Source organism: Diorhabda carinulata, chromosome X (assembly GCF_026250575.1).
Source record: "Diorhabda carinulata isolate Delta chromosome X, icDioCari1.1, whole genome shotgun sequence".
Lineage (NCBI taxonomy): Eukaryota > Metazoa > Arthropoda > Insecta > Coleoptera > Chrysomelidae > Diorhabda > Diorhabda carinulata.
In genome coordinates this window covers 36,465,365-36,488,698 of record NC_079472.1, presented here as the reverse complement: position 1 = coordinate 36,488,698, position 23,334 = coordinate 36,465,365, and the positions used below count along the sequence as shown (strand labels likewise).

Sequence of the window (23,334 nt, the reverse complement as noted above, 5' to 3'; positions counted from 1 at the left end):
TGTTTCATGTTGCGAGGAATACTGACGCATTTAAAAACGTGGTCTCAATGAGAAGACGGCATGAAAATAAGAAGAATGCTAATAGGAAATTTTAATTATTAGTCATCATTATCTTGGGTTGAAATTTTGTCACCATGTTCTGATAAAAATGGTGAGATATCTTAGAAGCTCGCTTTAGTAATTGATTTTGAACTTATAAGGTTAGAGTTTTCGAAGAGGAGTTAAAACGTCTTCTATATCGAGATGCTGTTTTCGCCCTTCTATTGAAAATTATGCTGTCAAAATCCTGTAAAATACAGAATGCGTTAGAGCGTTAGGAATATTGTAGATTTTGTTGAAGTCTTTGAAATAAGACAAACTGCATGTGCGTCAAAACTAAGTACAGTTTGTTGCATGGTTCTTAAGCTTAAGAAGAGACAAGGGGTGAAATTCGCTATTACGACGTTGTCATATTAATAAAACTAATACATGAAAACAGCAATAAAATTGTCTTTGTCTATGAAATAATATAGGGAATTATATTCTTAAAATAAAGGATATAAAAAATATAAAGATAACCTATTTTGAATTTTTTAAGCATTAAACATTAACATTTTATTTATTAGATAAATCATCTAACATTAAAAATTAACTTTATTTCCGAAATCCCTCAACACTAAGTTAATTACAGAATATATTGTTTTCGAAATTTTAAAAATCAAATGCGATTTGCGTATGTAAAAAATAATTTTTAATCTTATACATCAAATAACATTACCACGTCTATAATTTCAAGCATTCGGCCATGTTTTCATTTGCAATTTTCCCTCTGCTTCTTCAGACATCGTAGCTAGTTGTGAGAGCTTCAATGTTGAGGTCACCATAGCGTTCTGTGCGAAAACACTCGTCTTTCCTTGGACTTTCCGATCATTCTGCGGAGAAAATCTATATTCACTACACACTAAAATCTATATTTACATCCATACAATGCTTCTTCTGGATGTCGTTCCTGTCGCTACAATTTTTTCAGTGATGAAGCCTAATTCCATATATGTGGATTGGCGAATAAAGGAATCATACACTACTGATACAGTGTGTGGTGTAACACTGCCTGAACTGCAATCATTTTAAAAGAAAATCAAGTGAATTCGGACCAGAGTAGGAATTTGTGCATCAGTTGAAATCGCGTTAATGTCAAAAAACAAAAATGTCTTTAAGATCATAATAGACAATGATATTTTGGAATCTTGTTTTGTTAGCTCTTCTCAATAATTTTAAACAATATGTTAAACCGAAAACATTGTATCTTGGGCTAATTTTCATGAAACATGGTCAATTTCTTTTTTTTATTTTTGACTGATTCTCTAATCATTTGTTATGTCATAACAAGAATAAACACAATGGAAATAAAAAAAATTAACCAAATAAGTACGTTTAATATAAAAAATAAACAAGAAACAGCTGAATTCGATTTATCGATGGAATTAAGACAAATATAACAACGAGAAAACCTAACGAAAGTAGAAAGCAATAATAAAAACGAAGGGGAATAGCAAGAAAGAAATGGGCAGAGCAAACAAAGGAACTGCGAGCACAAAAATTCAATATCATAAGGAATAGAAGACTATTGCCAAGGACGAAAGAATAAATGAATACATTCGATATTTTAAATGAAAAAAGCCTAAATAAAATTATTAAATCTCTTTTTAGACTTTTTCAAATAAATGTCTGTATCTACTATATAATCATTTAAAATGATTGCTTTTAATTTTCATTTGATTTAAACTAGTACTGGATAAACTATAACTGGTACTGTATACGTTTCACGGCACCGTAAAGGCAATACTGCAATTTTTCTAATGTCTGTTTTTCATTATTTTCTATTTGATTGCTTCACAGTCAATTTATCCTTGTATTCTATGATGGAATTATAATCAAAACCGTGAATGAATTTACTTTCTACGCAACCTTTGGATCAATTAAAACCATTCGGCCTTAGTTAATTATTGTTCTCTTACATGCAACGAATAAAATCAAAATCACGGTGGTGATTTGTTAAAATGATTATTACTTTAAATGCGGGAAACTATGCATAAAATAACGAACAAAATGGAATAGGAATAACAATGAAACTTTTAATTATTTATTACTTGAGAATAATCGTAATTAAGAGATTTATAATTAGAGCGGCCTTCTTCAAAGTGGATATTAACCTGGGAATAACCCAGTCGTAAGCCCACTATCCATATTTTGTATGAAAAAAAATTAACATAAAATTCTATTATTCTAATTTACAATAAAACATATTGTTACCAAGTCATCTCCGTCCTGGAGCCGGACCTATTTGAATAAGTAGAATTCTAAAATTCGGCGAAGACGCTGGTTTAGATGAAATACCCGGAATTTCGAAAAGCTATTTGTTTCGTCGAGTTATTTTTTATTTCTCTCATTATTACAGTCGATGCCACTGTACCATCCTATAATCCACCACAATCTGAGCCCTACAGACGATATTTCTCCTATATCAAGGACTTTCCCTGAAACCTCTATATCCCTCATCTCTAACCTAACCTAACCAACAAGTCTATCTCTCTTGTTATCTCTTCAGTGAACCCGTTCATCAGCCAAACGACCGACGATAAGGGATAATACAACCTGTTTCTACATATAAAAGCATATCCAGTTAACTTACCCAATAACATCAAATGCTGTTTGCTTAGTCGAGTCATTTTTTCTACCATTGTTTCCTTTTTCTTTTCATCTTTTGTTACCCCCTATGTGGCCGTGAGGACACACATCGAAAACTTGATATAACAATAAAAGAAACCGTAAAAATCTCCACTATTCTAGCCCGGCAGAGGAAAAGTTTTTCTATTCAGGGTCGTTCCTGAAATTAACTATATCCTACATAAATATGTCATCCCTCTCAAAACAATCTAAAGTGTCTCTATCTCTTATTTCTTCAATTTGAATTTGAACTTTTCACCTACTTATGCGTATTTGACAACAAGTATGTTAAATTAAATGTGTGAACCTTAGCTTCTTTTACTTTAAATGAGCTCTATAAAGTCCTGCATTATTTAAAGAACATTTTTGAGATCGAACAAGGATCGGCATCTGGTTTGTTCCCTCATAGATAATTTCAAATAAAATGTAAAATAACGTAAAGTACGCAATCTCTATCGTTAAAAATATTTACAAATCAAGTAGTACATTTGAGTAGCACTTCTTAGAAAGGATAAACTCTTTATCGGTAGTATGTATACCGATTGTAAATTATTTTAGTCTAGATTCAAAGTAATTTTCTTCTGCACTAACGATATTTATAGGAATGAATTGTAGCATTTTGGAAATGTTTGACTGGAATCTCGGAACCTACTCTTGGCACAGTCGTTTAGATCTCCTCCAACCGTTTCAAAATTTGATTATTTTACGACATCCTTGAATTTAGTGAAGAGAAAGAAGTCACAGGAAGATAGTTGTTGTTGTACTAGATCCATTCTGGAAGTTAAAAACACAATCAACGCGCAATGATAGGGTGCTTTGTTACCCTCTTTACAATTCCATCAAGTACTCCACGATAGAATAGTTGATTTACGGTATGTCGTGGACCGAACTCCTGCTGTCAAAGAAGCAGATGAGTATCGTTGTTACTTTTGACTTGCTCATGCAAACTATTTTTGGCATTTGATCGTTTGTTGATAGCCACTATTGACTCCGACGTCACAATTTGTTATATGTTAAAGTTAAATATTTTATCCCTTTACTTGGCCTTCAACTTTGCTAACAAAAAAGTTGCACGAGAACAAATCATGGCTTCATAGTGGGCGTTGAATTTCCGTGATGCCTCATTCGTGTATAGTAGCTTTGGAACGCAAAGCAGTGAGAACTAAAAGCAAGGGCACACCAAAGCTGAAACTTTGTGTAGAACTTGTCGATACTTGTCACATTTGCATTCAAATAATTTTTGTGAATTGATTCTATTTACTATATGAGACCTAGAGCTCATTGACAGCACAAAGTATGTATCCAAATATAAAAAACTTAAAAATTTTCAAAAGCTAATATGTGTCTCCATATGAAAAATTTCACACGTCAATTAGAAAACTCTAAAAGACATGTCATAGCGGGAGTAGAGATATACAACCAATTATTATTTGTGGGGACTTAATGAAATGATGATCGCTTCGTATTGGGAGAAAAGAGTTTAGGCTTGCAATTCGTTACTGAACACACTGTTTACACTATCTCTACACCAACACTAAGAATCACACTATTTCGATAACCGAGTCACCTTCTTCAGAGGTAAACGGTTCCAAAAATTCCAAATTATTTGTTGCTTATACCCGAAAAACGAATTTTTTGTTTCAATAATAAAGGGTAATTCCGTAAAAAATTGATTGTACCGATTCATAAGAATTATTAACCAATATTCTTCTCTTAAAATACACTTCTTCATTATGCGTGATTTTTTTCTATGCAAAAATTATTTCGAGTTCACTGAAGCAAATTAACAGTTAATTCAAACAGTACAACCAAGTTATTATTTTCTAGACATATTTTTTCGATAAATTTTTAACGAAGCGGTTTAATATTCAGAAATCAGATAAATACTTAGCTGGATCTTATTGCTTGTTAACTATTAAAGTCATTAACTTCAGCAATCGATTTCAGGACAAGTGACGCCAACGGTCGAGACAATAAATCTGATATATTGGCGTCGAGTTACTTCAATGACCTACCATATTAATGTTCTTGACCTTATATATAACAGTTGCGCTAAATTTGGTTATTTTTCATTACGAGACAAGAATTTATTTATAAGTAAGGAAGTTCAAATCAGCAGGATTCTATTTTCGTCATATCAATATTCAAACAAGTAAAAAATTTAGCAGATAATACGAGGGTTAAGCTAGGTTATATTAGTACACTAGTTCACAGTACATTTGTTGAAGAACAAACTTATATATTATATGCTATTTTCAAAAATATATTAGGACCGTTTTTTCTACAACCTTCGATCGCTTTGTGTAGATATTCAGGCGACAGTCGGCGTTTTGCTACAGCCATGTCCGCTATTATTGATGCTCCCGCCAAGTGTGATTCGTTTTCTACAGGCTGCAGAAATATATCGAAGAATAAGTCGCGTGTATGGGGAAAACTTCATGAATGATGGTGTTGTGCGTGAATGGTTTCGAAAGTTTAAAGATGGCCGTAATGAAGGGTACCAAGTAAATCTGTCGTTTCAGATGACCTAGGTATACCTTTAACACAAAATGTTTGCGGAATACTGAACTACAGTAATGTATAGTGACTTTATGATAAAATGAAGTTTTATTTTGTTTAATAATCTAAAATAACGATAGAAATATTTTGAGGAATATTTATAAAAATATTTGATAGTTGAATTTCAAATTTTTTCTGTTAATAATGAAATAAAGTAAAAATTAATCAACTTGCCTAGCTAATAAACAAAACAACATAATAATAGATATCAAATTTCAAGTAAATTATTCATTTTATGCTAAGTAATTAGTAAAAAATGATTCAAATTATATTTTTTCATATTTATACTCTGTTCTCCTTGGATAAAATATACACGCAATCTTACGATGAAAATAATACATAATAATTATAGAAACATCACATGCACAACACGTGTCCATATTAATTACAATAAAAAATCCAAGTTTCATAATACCACGAACTAAATCTGAATTATCGTGTTACTTATAAAGAATTCACTTTCTTTACCTTAGAAACGATTCTATTCTTTAATCGAAAAATAAATACGCTTCTTTATGCGAGCATCAAGTCGACTCGGTTTTGAAAAGTGTAATGCCTCCCACACACGTTATTAGAGTCATAGTTCAATTCAAATGCACTGAGCGTTGTATGTGTGACGATGCGAATATGTCAAATCTGACATTGTCAATCGTACGTACAAGAATTTTCGTTATGATAGTGTGAAATGTACCAACCACGTGGTTGATATTGAAACATTTAAATTATGATTCTTGTGAATGTGTTATTACGTTTATTGAGTTAATTTTATCATAGAAACTTCAAAACACGCACGTTTTTGGTAGCTGTGATTATGTAACCAATGAAAAAAATATATAATTTTTTACCAAACTTATACGAGATATTATACAGGGTGTTCGGAACTCCTTGCAAAAAATTCGGGAGTGAGTAGATAACGTGAAAATAATGCTGTGACATACGACATAGGAAAACAAATGAAATTTAGACAAATTTAGTTTTTTTGGCCTACAACCTCTAATAAAAACAAAAAAAAAAACTGTAGAAAATGTTAGAAATAAGTACCTTCTATACACATCCGGCGTCTACGGAGGATATTTCTTTGAAAGTCTACGTTATAGTATTAAGGTTATTATCAAAAAAATATGGACCTACTTAATCCTGCCCACACATCAACACACAATCGATTTTTATTCTTTGTGAGGATTTTCATCTGCTCATACATGTAAATTATGGGAATTAATGAAACCGTCTCGTGTGAAACCAGCTTTATCAGTAAACAATACGTTTCCAACAAATGTATTATCAACTCATTGTTTATTTAGAAACCTCTAATTCCATGGCATGCACTTTTTGGATATGAAAGGGGTAAAGAAGTTGCTCTTTGAGAATCCAATGAATAATTGTCGTTGACACTTAAATTGTGGTGATATTTTGCGTAGACTAGTTGTGGGATCAGCTTCAATTGCAACTAATGCATTTTGCTCTAGGACACTTCATAATAACATGATGAAAACTAGTTTACTTAATTTATCTAGACAAACCTGTTCAGTATAGAACCTTCTGGCTCCTGACGAGTTACCAGAAGCCAAACCATAGGTAAACTCTGCCTTATTGAAATTTTAAATATGATGACAGGTTTTGAAAAGATTGATACTAAATTGACAATAAATTAAGTCGCTTACAATTTTTAATTGAATATCACGTAGTAGATTATTTACCAGTAATATGATCTTCGGTAGTATATAGTACAAATGTTTATTTATTCATTATTTTTCCAAGAAATGGTGGATTTTGTTATAATATCCTTGTACGTATTTTCAATAAATAATTACAGTTTATGATAATTTTCTTCAGAATGTCTCTTTATGGCGAAGGGTTTCCTTGGTATGTACAACGATCTGAAAATCTACATTTCTCCTAAACCATAAATTTTATAGATTTAAATAAAGTACATTTTTTGTTAAATCGATTGAAAAATTCGTTGTTGCTTCTGGCCCTGGCCTTCATATAGTTGTGTAGAATTATTAATTTTGCCAAACACACTACTTGGACATACGTAATCATCCATTGAAAATTCATAACGTTCGAATGTATAATTTAGAAAATATACTTAAATATAAGTTTTAATTAATTTTATACATTCCCAAATTTTCCCAAAATCCCAAATACTAACATTGACTTTAGAAAGACTATACCTTATTTAAATTTGGATATGCATAATTCCTACATATAAATGTAAAGTTGACAACAAGTTGTTTAATATCAAGTGAATAATGTATTAATATATTATGTAGACGGTTTGGCAGTATAATACAAGTTTGCGTTATCAACCTTTAAACTAAAATGTTTCAAATTCCGTACTCAAAGTTCATGGTTAACATGAGTATCACTTTATAACATAATAATGTAGCGTTACGTATGTATGAAATTACAGTCGCACTATCTGATTGTTCCAGTTTTAGGAGATGTTATCACAATTTCAAGTACCAGCAAATTACGACGTTATTTTTAACAACAAATGAGTTTTTGTAATAAAATAAATGAATAGGACATTTGTAAATTAAATTTAAATCAATTTAGAGAGAAATGATATACGTCGATTATCGGAACCGGATTAAAAACTGAACCGAAACCAGCTCAGGCATCGAGTCGTCTGCTTTTAGATGATACAAATGACGAAGAAACTATTTTTTCTAAAAACAAAAAAATCAATTTAAATTACTACGTGGTGAAGACCTTGCAGAGGACCATGATGCAAATGAGAAACCAGAGGATGAGTTTGGACCATCTGAAGGTGAACCATTCCAAACTCTGAATTTGTCGATTCGGTGTTTGGAACGTCAAGAATAGTTAGACAACACGCAGTTATTACAACTGAAGAAAATTGGAGACGTAACTGCTATGAAAAGGAAATCGACATTGAATTTGACAAGTATCAAGACATTCTTTATGACACAGCATTAATTTTGATAAAGCTTCGATAAAATAAACTTTTTTGCATATACGTAAATATATATTTTTGTTCTTTTAATGTACACGTAGCTAAATTAATCAATTTATGTGTATATACTTCTTCACTATGCACATAATACTGTAAATAAACAAACTTTAGATTATATGACATTTTTCCTGTTTTATTTTTGTATTAAAGATTTGGGATAAACCCTTAAACAAGTTTGTTTAGTATTTTCGATGTCGTGGAATCCATTTATCGAGGTCCCAGATATCGAAATGGGTTAGTTGTCTTCTAGTTCAGCTTTTTGAACAGGACTTATGATTTAAGCCAAAAGGTTTCGTTTTGGGGGCGGTTTTTAGGGGTTGGAGAACTGATTAAAGAGAGCAAAGACGTTCGATAAGAAAATAGTATACTATAAAGGCCGGAAGTTGAAGGTTCGGCCCATGTAGTACGTACTTTCGACGGAGGCATGAATAAAAAGTCAAAAAAAAATTGTTGTCACGTTTTTATTCATTAAATTTTCATTGATACCCTAGCTTAGGTTAAGTTATTTGATTAGCCGATGAAATTTAATGTTTCTATAATTAAAAGGAGCTGTTGTTTTTTTGTAATTCATAAATCTAGTTAAAATTAGTGTCTTTTTATTGTGATTCCGAACTATTACCAAAATTTTTGATAGCGAGACAATAATTCTTATTTAAAAAATTTTCATATGAAGAGGATTGAATAAAGAGTTCAAGCTGTAGAGCATGTATACACGGTTTAAATAATAAAATAATGTTTAAAACTTATTGTTTAACCAACCTGCTATACGTAAAACCGCTCTATCGGCGCTATCTAAGGCTAGGACTGCTAATGGTTGTTCTCTAGTCCACTCCTGTAAGGTTGGGTCCTTATCAAAATCCATTATTCAGAGCATATTTTCCCTGAAAGTAAAAATAAATATTACGTTCGTTTCATTACGTCACGCATGTAAATATAAATAAAATATAAGGGTGAGGTATGTTTAAAAAGGGTGCGTTTTATAGGTCGTAACCCCTTATTGCACTTCAATTTAATTCAATGTCATGAGAAGTACTATGACTAAGTGAATAGATTTTATACATAGTCATGCGAGAATTTCTAACGTGTTCAGTGAATTTGTAAACATTGGTCATCGTTATGTGATACAATACTCTTATTTCAAACGCCTTCGCCCAACCAATATAAAAGCTGAACTTAGATTCTACTCTGGGTGAGACTGATCCTTCATTATCAACAGTAAAATATTGGGTAGCACAGTTTAAACGAGGCCGTACGACCTGCGAAGACCAGAATCGTAGTGTTCTACCAAATGAGGTGACGACTCCAGAAATGTTGAGAAAATCTACAAAACGGTACTGGATGATCGTGGACTGACAGTGCGCGAGCTAGCAGACTTAGTAGGCATTTTAAAAAATGCGGAACATGCCTATTAATTAAAAATTTGGACATTTGGACAAGTATTTCACAGAAATAAAGCCGAATTTTTGTACCGTTTCATAACCATAGATGAAACGTGAGTCTATCACTTCACACCCGAAACAATACTGAAGTTTTTTGAAGTAGTATATAACTTCAAAATAGATTGTTGTCACTTTTATGATCACATAAAAGAGAAAAAGATATTATTAATGTGACAAACTCGTCAACGGACGTAAACCGTCTGGTTTCAATTTGTTGGCGAGGCTAAAATTTGGTGGATCTTATGCTTTTTGTGACCTACTTTTATAATTTTTAAGAAAACCTTTTCTTTTGTTTACGGTAACCTAGAGATTTCCAGCAATCGAAGAATGTTAGATATAATGATAATATATAAAACGAAGCTCTAGCAGCCGTAGGGGTCAGTAAATAAGTTGATAACATCACGAGTACATCGGCACAGTGACAAGTCTTGAAAATAAATTGCATGTTGTTTAATTCTGTTACCAGTTGTATATTTATACTTGAGAAATAACTTTAATGAGCTTGAACATTTCATTATTAATTTCGTGAAAAGCTCGAAAATCGTATGTTTTACTAGGCTCGAAATAAACTTCACGCTTCAGAAATAAATTTGACACTTGATATTTTTTTGTATTTTATAATATTTTCAACACACGAACATTAAACTATTTCTTGTTTTCTCAATGATGAAATTAGAGTCTTCTCTATGCGTCGAGAATGATAACTTGCGTTATCCATAACTACTACTGAATCAGCCGGAAGATATTTTATCATTTCACCAAAATAGTCTTCAAAAACATCCGAATCCATGTTCTCGTGCTAATATCCCGCATGGCACGATTGAAATATTGGCAAACCTTCTTTTAAAAATCCCTCTTCGCTTCCAATATGAACGATTATTATTCTTTTCCCTCTACCTGAAGGCACCTTAATACCCGTTGAAGGCCTTCCATGAAAGCTTTGCGTGCACTGGTTTCATCGTTTTCCAGTAAAAGTGCTTTACGGTTATGCTTTTCCCAGGCAAAATCCATATTTCTCAAAGAGGTCCATAAAAGTTTTTTAATTATCAAAGGAATACTGTCATCCTGGCCAAGTTCTATTAAAATCTTATCTAGGGTGAGTATTTCTTTTTTAAAATAAAAAGAGTGAACTTTCCTTCGAATTACACTTTTGGTGTCTTCATCAAGGACTTTTACTGGTCTGCCTGGATTTTCTTAGGAGGTTTCACTTGACATGCTATATTTCTCCCCGCAATAATTTAAAAACGGTGGACTTTCCAACTCCAGTCATTCGGGAACATCGGTCGACATCTTGTACAGTAAATTTCGGGTATTTGTGTAATGGTAATCGTAATGGGTAAGCCACCATTACGGCGCATGGTTAAGCCGAATTTGAAATAGGGTTGGAATTAGGCAGAGGCACTAAAAAAAGGTTAAACTGTACCTGTTAAACGTTACTGTATAATCTACTACCTAAATAATCCCTACACAATATTTCCAGACCTGTACACCTATGGCCGACACCGAAATTGAGCCGAACTGGGCGGAATTCCCCATTTTATTGCTCTATACATTTCCGATATAGACTATAGTAACCTGTAGGCCCTATTCCATACCCTTAGCGTAGACTACAGCCCCGATAGTGTATATTATCTATTGTCCTGTTTTACACGGTAATAATTTGGTCACCCTAATCAGAGGATTCTTCGATTTCAAAGCAGATGTAGAAGTGGACAAACTTGTTCATTTAAACAGGGGTACAGGATCTTTTGCGACTAAAAGAAGCCTGTAAAATTGCTCAACTGCTTTCCTCTTCATCATAATAACGCACAATATGTTAAGTTGTTGAGTGAATTTTTTGCAATTTTTTGTTTGGTGTTAAGCGGAATAGTTCGAAATATTTAATTTTAAGTGAGAATGATTATTGAATACTAAATATTGTTACAGTATTACGAGGGTTATCTAAAAGTTTCGACCTAACAAAAGACTTTTTTTTCTATTATCATGTTTATTTTTCAACATAGTCTCCTACGTCTATACACTCAATCTATCGATACTATAACATTTGTAATAATAATTGTCAAAGCACATTCTTTTTCTCGAATACGGTCACTATCTTGCAATTTCTTCCTTTACCCCACCAAGCAAAAAATCCGTTTTTTTCTTAAACAGCGACAAGAGGGCTTGGAAATGTTGCGCGTTTGATCTAATACGAGCAAGCGCGGCACACACCGCGCAAATCGTACTTAAGCGTAATTTTTCAGTCAGTATATGGCAAATGCGTTCTTTTGATATACCGATACCCTGCTATATCTCTTTAATCTTAATCCGATGATTATCCAGTAACATTTAGTGGATTTTTTCGATGACATCACTGGTTGTCGTGGTTTTTGGTCGTCTCGACCGCACATCGTCAGACAAGCTGGTACCGCAACGTTTGCATTCGTTTTCTGAAAAATTGTAAACGCTTGTAAATGATAGTGCAGTTCCTTATTTATTTGCGTAGCCGTATTATCTTTTAAAAATATATTTATTATTATTTTTACTATTTTCAGAAACATCTTCATAACGACCTGTTAAAGATAAACTAAGCGTCCAAAGTGGCAGAAAATTTTAGTGCATGTTTGAATGGGCGTGCGCCAACTCGTGATTTTAATAACTCGTGATCGTGGTTGTCATGAAGATTAGACAACTCGTGATTATGCAGCTTGGGATTATAATTATGAAATGAAAAACAAAAATAAAATATATATTTACAGTGTATTTCAATAAAAAATATTTTACATTCTAAACAAATAACAAAAAGTAGTTTGGACAGTATTTGAAAGTGTTATCCATGTAAAATGTTCCTGAGTTTTTTAAACAATTTAAATTTATTTCAGATCCATATATAATTATGTTATGAATTAAATTATTGTCCAATAAAAATTATTCTTCTCGGTCAGTTTTTAAAAGATCTCTACTATTAATGAAATTGTGAATTTAGGTTATATAATATAACCTAACCTAAAGGATTTGGAAATTCTAGACCTCAATTTTTGGATTTCCCAATTTTTCAAACTGGATTAGGCGCAAAATTCCAGGTAATACTCTTAATGAATCCGTCACGAGTTGTACTATGTACTCGGACTACCTTTTCGTTTACCTGAAATATCCCCGTCCCAAGTTGGCGTGATCTTATCCCAATAGATGAAAATCGTTACGAGTTGTAACAGTAAATATGCGGAAATTTTTCAGACAATTCTAGAGTATTTTATTAGCATTCACCAAGAATGTTTAGCTCAAACGACATAAGGAATTTACTAATGTAATATCATGTACATAAGAACTGATTTAGTCAATTATTTCTGAACCCTTATCTATTGAGGTAGAATTCTCTGTATCCTTAGTAACATCGTTTGAAAAGTTTATAGTTTGGAAGCAGCTGATACTGACTACCTTAAGATAGTTCAAATACTTTTTAAACAAATATTTAAAGATTAGGTTCATTTAGAATACCTCCTATTTATAAGCTATGTCACTAACTAATATCAATCCATCATCATTCAAATCCACGCTGTAGATAAGATTGACGAATTCGATGAAATCATTGGAATATATCATAATTAAGTTATAAGATAAAAAAGTTTTTTGTCATTTTTGGTTGTCTAACGACTTTGATTTTATTTTTATATAAAATTTCGCAGCCTTAAAAAAATATGTACTTTTCCATTTCGAATTACACTCGCAAACCAAAGCGCTATCATCATTTTATTACCAGTTGACAAATGTTGTTTGTTCATGACTGAATATTGTTAATATGCTATTGATAAATCAACAGCTTGAAAATGATATGATAGGTCAATAACAGTATGAAAAATATAATTTTTCGATCAGTTTGTACATACTTGGGCCCCGCAAGGACAGACAAATACCTTCTTATTCCATGAGTCGTAATTCGAATTCAAGACAACCACAATTAAGCCTGCTAATTAATCCGTAGAAGTATACATTCATCTACTATCGCCATCTCTAGTTCTAAACGTGCTATCCCATCAAAGTTAAATGTTAAATAAAATTAAGAGTGCGTTTGATATATTGTAAATAATATACCTCATAATAAACAATAATTTGGAAATATAGAAAAATAATAACTACTTTCCTGGCTATACCCCTCGAAGAATATTGATTTACATTCCCTTCGTTATAGACAAAAACGAGTATTTACTCTCCTAACGATATTATTTATATAGGCTCTAAAATTCTCGGGAACCATCACCTAGGCCCCATAATACAAGATACCATATGGTTTTTTGAATACTTTGACGGTATACCAATATCCTTATGTATAAAATTCTTTTTGATGTTGGGATTTTCATGCGCCCAATATCAACAATTTTGCCGATTTACCTCATCTTTTAAGATAAACATAGATTTCTAATATGCCATTAAAGAATAAAATACATTTCATATGAGACGTTATAAAGCCTACATTTCAATTTAAAAAATTTAAAATTATGTACCATATTCGTATGTTATTAGAAATATTTGTTAAAAATGACCGATTTCGATGATTGGGCAACTCATAAGAGCGGTGTATCAACCACTTATACTCAGTATCTCTTTCGAAATGAAAATCACTAGTTAACGCTGTCATTTTGTTTCTATAGTTCAACACTTTCTTGCTATTTTGAATATTAAAGAGTAAGATGTAATATGTTGTGTTTTAAGTAATAGAGCAACAATCTGATGCTTAGCTAATATAACTACTAATTCGATCATTGGAACGAAATCTTTGACAGCTTGATTATGAGAGTTTTCGTATTGTGCAGTTTCTTGTAAAAACATAAATTCATGGATTTCAAAATTCAATCAAGCGTCAAATTCCGAGGATATATTCAGAATACGTTTGGGATTAGAAATCTGAACATGTTTTATTAGCATCGCGAACGCACAATTTCAAACTGCGCATGAATCTGGTGAAAGAACATGTTCAGGATATCTACCGCGAACAAAGGTAATAGGAAATTTAAATACAATATGGCAACAGCGCAATCACCACAGAATGTTTACATGAAAATAACATAAATTTAATAAGATCAAAATTTGTCGATTGTGTCAAATCTAACCGTAGTCGTCAACTTAATTTCAAAAGTCCAATAAAATATTTTCCGAATTATGAAATCTTGTAAACTAGATGAAATAACAATCTTGTCACAAATGACTTTAAGTACCATCTTAATTGGTACCAAAAAATTTTATTGAAAACTTTTGAGTACCTTCAAAATATTTTTTTTCTATCTAAAAATTCTCTATAATTACAGTATATAATTATATAAGTATATAGAACAAGATAAGCTGAAATGATCAAATAATCAAAAAATTAAGTAGTAACAAGTAAAAAGTAAATAATATCATCATTTGTATAACAGAGATACGTGTCCGTAACTATTGAATAAATTTTAAATAATAGAAAAATATAAATACTGCCAATTTAAACTCATTAAATACGTCCTTAGTTTAAATTCACTTGGGTAAATACTTTAACCTTAGTTTAATTTGAACCACTAAACACAAGTAAGTTTTTACAAATTGTGAAAATAGTGAACCTTGAAAATTTCTACATTCGAGGACTTCTACACCTTATCATTATTCATTTATCAACAATCAAGCTAATACGTTGACAAATAGTTTAACATTTAACTCTGTATGTGGGATGTATATACATAACAATTAACAGCGGTCGAATTTTTTCTTTGTACGTATTTATTTGGCTAACTCTAATATCTCTATTTTTAATTTACATAAGTTGGATTCACTGGCAAAGATTTATTGAAATGTACCATTAATAAATTTATTACACGTAAGTCGTTATACAATAATTTCAATATATCTCATTTAAAAAAATAAAGCAACTTACCTATTACGATAACTTATATAAAAAAATCACCATTAAATTACGCACTAATCGTCCGAATGTTACAGTTACTATTTGTTTTTTCACGTTTCAAAATTGTTTTCATTTCATAAATTTAACACTGATGAATCTAATCATTTATTATCAAAAATATGATACGTTTTCACAGCCTACTCGATATTTGAATATCCGGATCAGGGAACGTATTCTAAAATTAAAAACAAAACACCGAAGGGGTCGTAAAGGGTAATTTAACCCAGTAATAGAAGGGTGAATCACCAGTTTTTAGGTTATGTCAAAAAATCGATATAAGTACACACATCACTGATTAAATAAGCGAATTTTTACTAGAATATAAGCTCGTACGTTCGCATCAGATATCATTCTACCGGTAACAAAGGGCACACACTATTCGCAGATTTCCGAAACGCTTTTGTTTACAAGTTACAAGATGCCGCAAACCACATGCATGGAATTGATTCTCGTCACGAAACGAACGGAGAGAAGGAACTGTCGTTTGTTTTTGAAATGCAGCGTTGCCGGCGGGCTTCTAGGCGACGGAGGATGAAGCGCTACTCTGTCGACACAGCAGTGGAGTACAATTCAACTACAATACGATATTGTTATACAGGGTGATGCAGCTTCTATGAATATTTTTTTGATATTTTTAACGGTAGCAGCAAGGTCTAAACTTGTTTTTAATTGTTACTACTAAATTAAAATCAAGTGTGAAAACTAGTCTGACTGGTTTTTAAATAAACAAGAAAAAGTTGACTATTCGTATTGTTAGCTTTTTTAGAATAAATGTTTGTGTTAAAGGGCTATGTAATTCAAATTCCAATTCAAAATAACTGGTTATATTTGCGATACGTAGTTAAAATAATTTTTTTTTAATTTCAATATATAATAAACTATATTTTACAAAATTTTTAATGAATATTCATTTGAGTTTAACAAACGTGCCTCAAATTTCATCTTTGAATCACTATTTTCTGTTAATAAAGAAACCTGTAAGAGTTATCAAAAAACTTCAATTACAAAAGTTCTTTGTATTCAAAGGAATTTTTATATTATTGACTTTTGGTTTATACAGGGTGTCACAATTCTTCAATATCTACATTTTTAATCGAACACCCTATATTTTATAGCGTTTTTTGATTTAGAGGTAAAAACATAGTTAACTTTCATGGGACCGACCCAAAAAAATGAGCTTTTTTTATTTACAAATTCGAAACTCATACAGTAAAAAAAGGCACCCAATATGATTGTAGACCCGAAAATAACGAAAATTCAATAAACCTAAGTTTCGAGTTTAAAAATTAGTTTTGCAAATGATACCATCTAGCCTCATTTTTATCTTGTGAAATTTTCCTAATATAATGATTTTTCAAAAAAAATTCAAATAACCTTGATATTTCTTAAGTTGTACGGATATCAAAAAGATTGGTCCTATTAAAGTTACCTTTTTACCACTAAACGAGAAAACGCAATAAAATATAGGGTGTTCAATTAAAAATTCCAAAGTTGATGTCAATACTGAAGAAATGGGTCATCCTGTATAATTCAAAAGTCAAGAATCTAAAAATTCCTTCAAATATAAAGAATATTTGTAATTAAATTTTTTTGATAAATCTTACAGGTTTTGAGAAAAGTATGTGGATCACCTTCAACAGAATGTCGAGAAGAAGAATTGTAAAAAAGTTAGATACTCTCTCTCTCTCTCTCTCTTCTAGCCGTTTTCTATCCTTTGGATATAGGCCTCTCTCATATTTTTCCAGTTTTCCCTGTTCTGTGCCACTTGGTACCAGTTAAGTCCGGCTGTTCTCTTGATATCATCATACCATCTTTGTTGTGGTCTGCCGGTGCTTCTTTTCTCCCCCCAAGGTCTCCATCTTGTTATTTTTCCGCTCCAGTTGGTGTTATTTCGAGCAACATGTCCGGCCCAGTTCCATTTAAGACTACCTATTCGCCTCACTATGTCCTCGATTTTGGTTCTATTTCTTATCCACTCATTGGTTTTATGGTCTTTAAGCGTTATTCCTATCATTTTCCGTTCTATTGATCTTTGATGTACCTTTAATTTATTCAAGATTTTCTTTGTTAGGACCCATGTTTCACATCCGTGGGTTGTTACTGGGAGAATGCATTCCATGTAAACCTTGGTTTTTAGTTTGAGGGGTAGGTTGGAGTTGAAGACGTGTCGCATCTTCCCGTAGGCCGCCCATCCTAGATGTATTCTGTGGTTAATTTCAAGTTCTTGATTGGTTTTACCCAATGTTAATTCTTGACCTAGGTAGATATAAGAGTTCACTTTCTTTATCTGTTGTCCTCGCACATTTATACTCTCTTTGTTTGTCCGTTGGTTTGTCATGAATTTGGTTTTAGAAATGTTCATTTCTAGGCCTACTTTTCTTGCTTCTTGTTGTAGTTCTATAAGCATGTATTCTAATTCTTCACTGTTTGGGGCAAAAATGGCAATGTCATCGGCAAATCTTAGGTTACTTAGTTTTTCTCCCGATATATCAATTCCTCTGTCTTCCCAATGTAGGCTCTTAAAAACGTCTTCTAGCACCAGTGTAAACAATTTGGGTGACACAATGTCTCCTTGTCTAACGCCTCTTTTAATTATGATTTCCTCAGTGTCTTCATATAGCCTTACTTTCATTTTTGAGTTGTCATTTAGTGTCTGTATAATGTCAATATATCGTTGGTCTATTCTTGCATTTTTCATTGACCTGATAATTGCCCAAAATTCAACTGTGTCGAAGGCCTTTCTAAAATCTATGAAGGCGATCCATAATGGGATGTTATATTCCGTTACTTTTTCGTTCAGTGTCCTTACGGTGTGGAGATGTTCTATTGTGCTCACGCCTTTTCTGAAGCCCGCCTGCTCATAGGGTTGGTATGCGTCGAGTTTGAATTCAAGGCGGTTTGCTATTATTCTCATAAAAAGCTTGTAGATCTGTGATAGCAGGCTGATTGGTCTATAGTTTTCTAGGTTGCTTGGATCACCTTTCTTATATATCAGTATGACTATCGCGGTGTTCCAATCCTGTGGTATTCTTCCCTCGGTTAGGCATGTATTAAATAATGATTTAAGCTCTCTTATCAGTAGGCTTCCACCTTCCTTCAACATTTCCGGTATGATGTTATCGTCACCTGCCGCCTTTCCGTTTTTTAGTTGATTTAAAGCTTTTACAATTTCTTCCTCTTCAATCTCAGGTAGATCCTCGGAGCCAACGTTACATATCCTGTTTTTATGGTCACTGTTTGCTTTTCTAACATCCTCATTGTCTATTTTGGACTCGTACAGACCTGTGTAGAACTTCTCTGTTACCTTGAGTATCTCTCTTCGATCTTCTGTTATGTTACCTTGTCCGTCTCTCAATTTGATCATTTCTTTTTTATGTGCGTTTTCTTTTTTAAAGATGTTCAGACCTCTGTTTTGCTGTATCAACTCCTCTATTCGATTTTCTTGATACTTTCGTATGTCCTGCTTGGCCATTTTCCTTGCTGTTTTGTTTAGTTCGGCATACTCTACTGTATTCCTTTTGTTGTCTTTAATGAGCTCTCTCCTTCTTTCCAGTAGCTGTTTGGTTTGTGTTGTAAACTTTTCTATTCTTTTAGTTTTTGATGATACTAAACTTGTAGTTGTTTCTTTCAGTTCTTTTACCAGTCTATTGTTTGTTTCGTCCAAGCTCTCGTGTGATGATGTTGTTTCCTTTGTTAGTCGTTCTGTCAATCTTTTGCTATATATTGACTTGCTATATATACAGGCTCTCGGGAGAGCCTGTAACTCCTAGAGAGCGCGTCCCCGGGTGGCGGATAGGGGAATGCTTCCCAGATATGGGTGGTAGGGCGGAAATCAAATACGCCCCGTGGACCAACAGGAAAAATCTGCAGCGTCTGACCCAGAGTGGGCGGCTGCAAACAGCGACGGTTCCCCAGGTTAGGGGCGGCTGAACCTACACTCACCAAGACGTCTGGCCAACGTGGTGTTTTATGGCTAAACCCCTCTCATATGAAGACATACCAAAAAAGTTAGATACGGTGATACAAAAAGCCCCGGCATGGGTTTATGTCTTTAAATTCAACAGTTAAGAAATTTTCTATGCAGAAGCACCATCATAGAACCAACAAATCAATTTGGTTACTCAAGGAATCGAATAATTGGCAGTTTTAAATTGTCCTTCAAAATATAAGCTGGATAAAGTGAGTTTGAGAACATCTTTTACGTAATAAATGAGGTCAGAAGTAAATTTTGAGTCGCCTCATATATAGAACGCAGCACAAAGTTCTTGGGTTATAGAAGTGAAATATTTTTCCAAATTGTATACATTGTAAATAGAAATGGTTACTTTCTAATTAGTATTTAATATAGCTGCATTCGAATTTCACGAATTAAAAGTTTCTAAGAATATTTACTGTTACAATTTTCTATAATAATTCTAAGAAAAAAGGAATGTTTTCACTTTCGCTTTATAAGTGTCATCTCTTTGACATCCTAAATGTAAAAAGATACTGTTGTAGTTTTGTTATAAATACTGCTAGTTGAAGTTTTATTTATGAATATAATAATATATAAAATTAATGACCCATCTTTTAATTCACTTTTTTTTTAAATTTCAATGTCTTACTAAAATAAATTATTAAAGTCTATCTCCTATCGTGAAAGAAAGGAGAATAACTATTCTAACCTCGTTGCATTATACCAGGGATGGGGAAACTACGGCCCGCGGGTCATCTCCGGCCCGCAAATCGTTGAAATCCGGCCCGCGACCAGCAAACAAAAGTTAAGTACAATTTTTTTTTATCAGAAATTACATTCTCGTGAATTGGCAGTAAAGGCAGTACAAGTCCTACTGTCGTCGAATTCCTTATCTCGGACACAATACTCAAATATAGTTGCCTACGCCCAGAAAATAATGGCTATGTTTGGTACAAGCTATTTGTGCGAACAAACGTTTTCAATAATGAAAAAATTGTCTTAATAATAGGCTTTCAGATGACCTCCTTTTTCATTGTTAAGAATTTCAGCATCACAAATTTTTCGGCTTATGATGAAGTCATGCAGAAACAAAAACAGTTCCACATGTCACATGTTCCCACAAAGACCAGACCCACAATTAGTATTACAGAAAAATTATGGCAATATTTTTATTTTAGTATATAATGTAATGCCTCAACTTGGCCCGCCATATATTTCGTTAGCAAAAATTGGCAGGCGAAGAAAAAAGTTTTCCCATCCCTGCATTATATCCTTCTTTCTCTTAGAATGACTGTACATCATGAACGGGACTCTCTTATTGCGCCCATCCATTTTACTTTTACGAGTACATTCATGTAACTTCATCCCATTCCCTTTCATTAGAAACTCCAACAATTGTCTGGATCATCTTCTTTTCAGCTACTGATCTATTCCAGCAGCTCCTCATCGGGCTTCCAGTCAAATACCAAGCCACACTGGTGTTTGATTTTTACAACTATATCGTTATCAGGCTTGCCGATGCATCTTTTGTCCAAAGGCAAAGAACATAGTCATAACTGTCATGTTTTTTAATTTACGTTATCGCAATAGTTTTTTTCGAAGCCGTCACCACTTCTCAATAGTGGCTCTTCTGAAATTCCTTTTGTTATATTTGGAAACTGTTTCTACCATTTTAATTAATTAATTGACTTGTTCAGTGGAAAAAGGTACTCTGATGAATATGACGAAAGGGCATTGCGACATTGATGCAGTCTGTGTCTTTTACTTATACTGTTACAATTTTCAGTTTATTTAGCTTATCTATCAAGCTGTATAAATTTACCTTCGTTGATTTATATTTTTATTTGTAAGGAATCAATATTGCTCGTCTCGATAAGCTGCAGACAAATAAATTAATATTAAAAGGGATGCCAAGACTTCTCAATATATAGGTCAGTTACTTGTTTTTCATTTTATGTTGTGAGTTCATTACTGAATCTGGCTCCATTCCGTCGTTTGAAATGGACGTCTTTCGCTATGAAAATATATTGTAGAACATATAATTAAACATTTCCAAATGACGATTATTCAAGGCTATATCTTTTCAGTAGAAAACTTTAAAATTTCAACATAACAATCCCATAGGATTTATAATTTACCATTTCACCAAAAGATGAAGTTACTAATTTCGAATTGATATTTATTTAAATAAAATGAAAATGAAAAAACTTAGTAGTAACTTATATATAACCAACACATTTCTGTACTTATATGTTAATTTTTTTCAACTTTGTCATCTTCAGCTTTTTTTAAAATCATTATTACTTACCAATTGTATCAAGATTTACGTCAACAATTATTATTTTTTTTGGGGATGTCTGTGGATATTGATCTACTTCTGTTGGTTGTAATGTTCGGAGAAGACGGGCCTTAGTAACTGATTCCACAGGCTTGAACATCTCTAAAGGAATGAGTCCCGATAAATTGAATTTTTGGGCGTCTGCAGGCGAACTCGGTGTCTAGTAGGTTTTGTAGAAATTGCTCTAGGCTGGATTATGTTACACAACTCGGAAGAGCATTTGGCGTGGTAGTACCGGTAAAACAGGTCAGGTCGGACACCTTTCTTCTATGCTCTAAGCCAGAGGTCTCCAAACTTTGAAGCCTTCGGGTCAGAATAATTTTTTTCGTTACATCCCTAGGTCCAAAACAATAGTCGGTGAAGAATCACAATTCCATAAATCTCATTAGTGTTTTTTTGTTTTTGTTTCATTAGTTGGGATTAATTCCATATTTGTTACTTGTTAGTTAATAAATATGCTTAAGTTTAGATATTTTAGTTGAGTTTTCTATATCATCAAAGTTTTACCTTGCAATTAAATAAAGTAATTATCTCTCTGCGTTTTCATTCTATTCCATTCAATTCATCACAGTACATACATGGACCATAGTAACACTGTCCAATTTTCTGGTCAACTCTGGATCGACTATAAGTCGAGCTGCTCTCCACTGCGTTGAGTCGAGCATCTTCAGGATATGCTTGAGAGCCGAGCTCCAAATAAGCGAGGAATATTCTAAAGATGAACAAACTTGGGCCTTGTAGATGATTATAAGCTGTTGCGCAGTTTATAGTTTTTAGGTCTTGAAGAGGTCTTCAAGTTTTTGTGAAGCTGCCTTAGCGAAATCGGTTACGTCACTATCCTAGGACATATTGTTCCGAGGTTTCTGTAGGCTGTAACGTTTGGAAAAGACGTGCCTTGGTAACTGATTCCACAGACTTGAACATCTCCAAAGGATTGAGACCCGATAAATTGAAGTTCCGGGCGTCTGCAGGCGAACTCGGTGTCTAGGAGGTTTTGCAGAAATTTCTCTAGGCGGGATTATGTTAAACAGCTCGGAAGAGTATTTGCCGTAATAGTACCGGTAAAACATAGTCAGGTCAGCGACCTTTCTTCTTTGCTCTAAGCTGTCCAACTTTATGGTCAACTCTGAATCGACTATAAGTCGAGCTGCTCTCTTTTGCATTGAGTCAGGCATCTTTAGGATATGCCTGAGAGCCGAGCTCCAAATAAGTGAGCAATATTCTAGTTGGACGAACGAAGTTGGACGAACCTAGGCCCTGAAGTCGATTATAAGCTGTTGCGGGGTTTATAGTTTTTAGGTCTTGAAGAGTGCTTCAAGTTTTTGTGAGCCGCCTTAACTAAATCGGCCACGTGACTATCCCAGAACATATTGCTACCAGCCTCAATACCCAACAAGCGAATTTGCGCCTATGGTGAGATTTTATGTCTAGACAGGACCAAATCCTGAG

General features: G+C 33.1%; 1 protein-coding gene across 2 annotated transcripts in view; it reads right to left on the bottom strand.

Moving 5' to 3' along the window:
- Positions 1–16,138, bottom strand: part of LOC130901316 (microtubule-actin cross-linking factor 1) — a 289,073-nt gene extending 272,935 nt beyond the window's left edge. Inside the window, exons 1-2 of one of the 2 annotated variants that reach the window (XM_057812591.1) lie at positions 15,563–16,138; positions 9,005–9,126 (exon numbers count right to left, since the gene is read on the bottom strand). In XM_057812591.1, coding sequence (XP_057668574.1) covers positions 9,005–9,107 — 103 coding nt within the window. In that variant the 5' untranslated portion in view covers positions 9,108–9,126; positions 15,563–16,138. The remainder of the gene's footprint in view (positions 1–9,004; positions 9,127–15,562) is intronic. The other variant, XM_057812578.1, reaches the window with a different exon arrangement.
- Between the last annotated feature and the right edge of the window lie 7,196 nt (positions 16,139–23,334).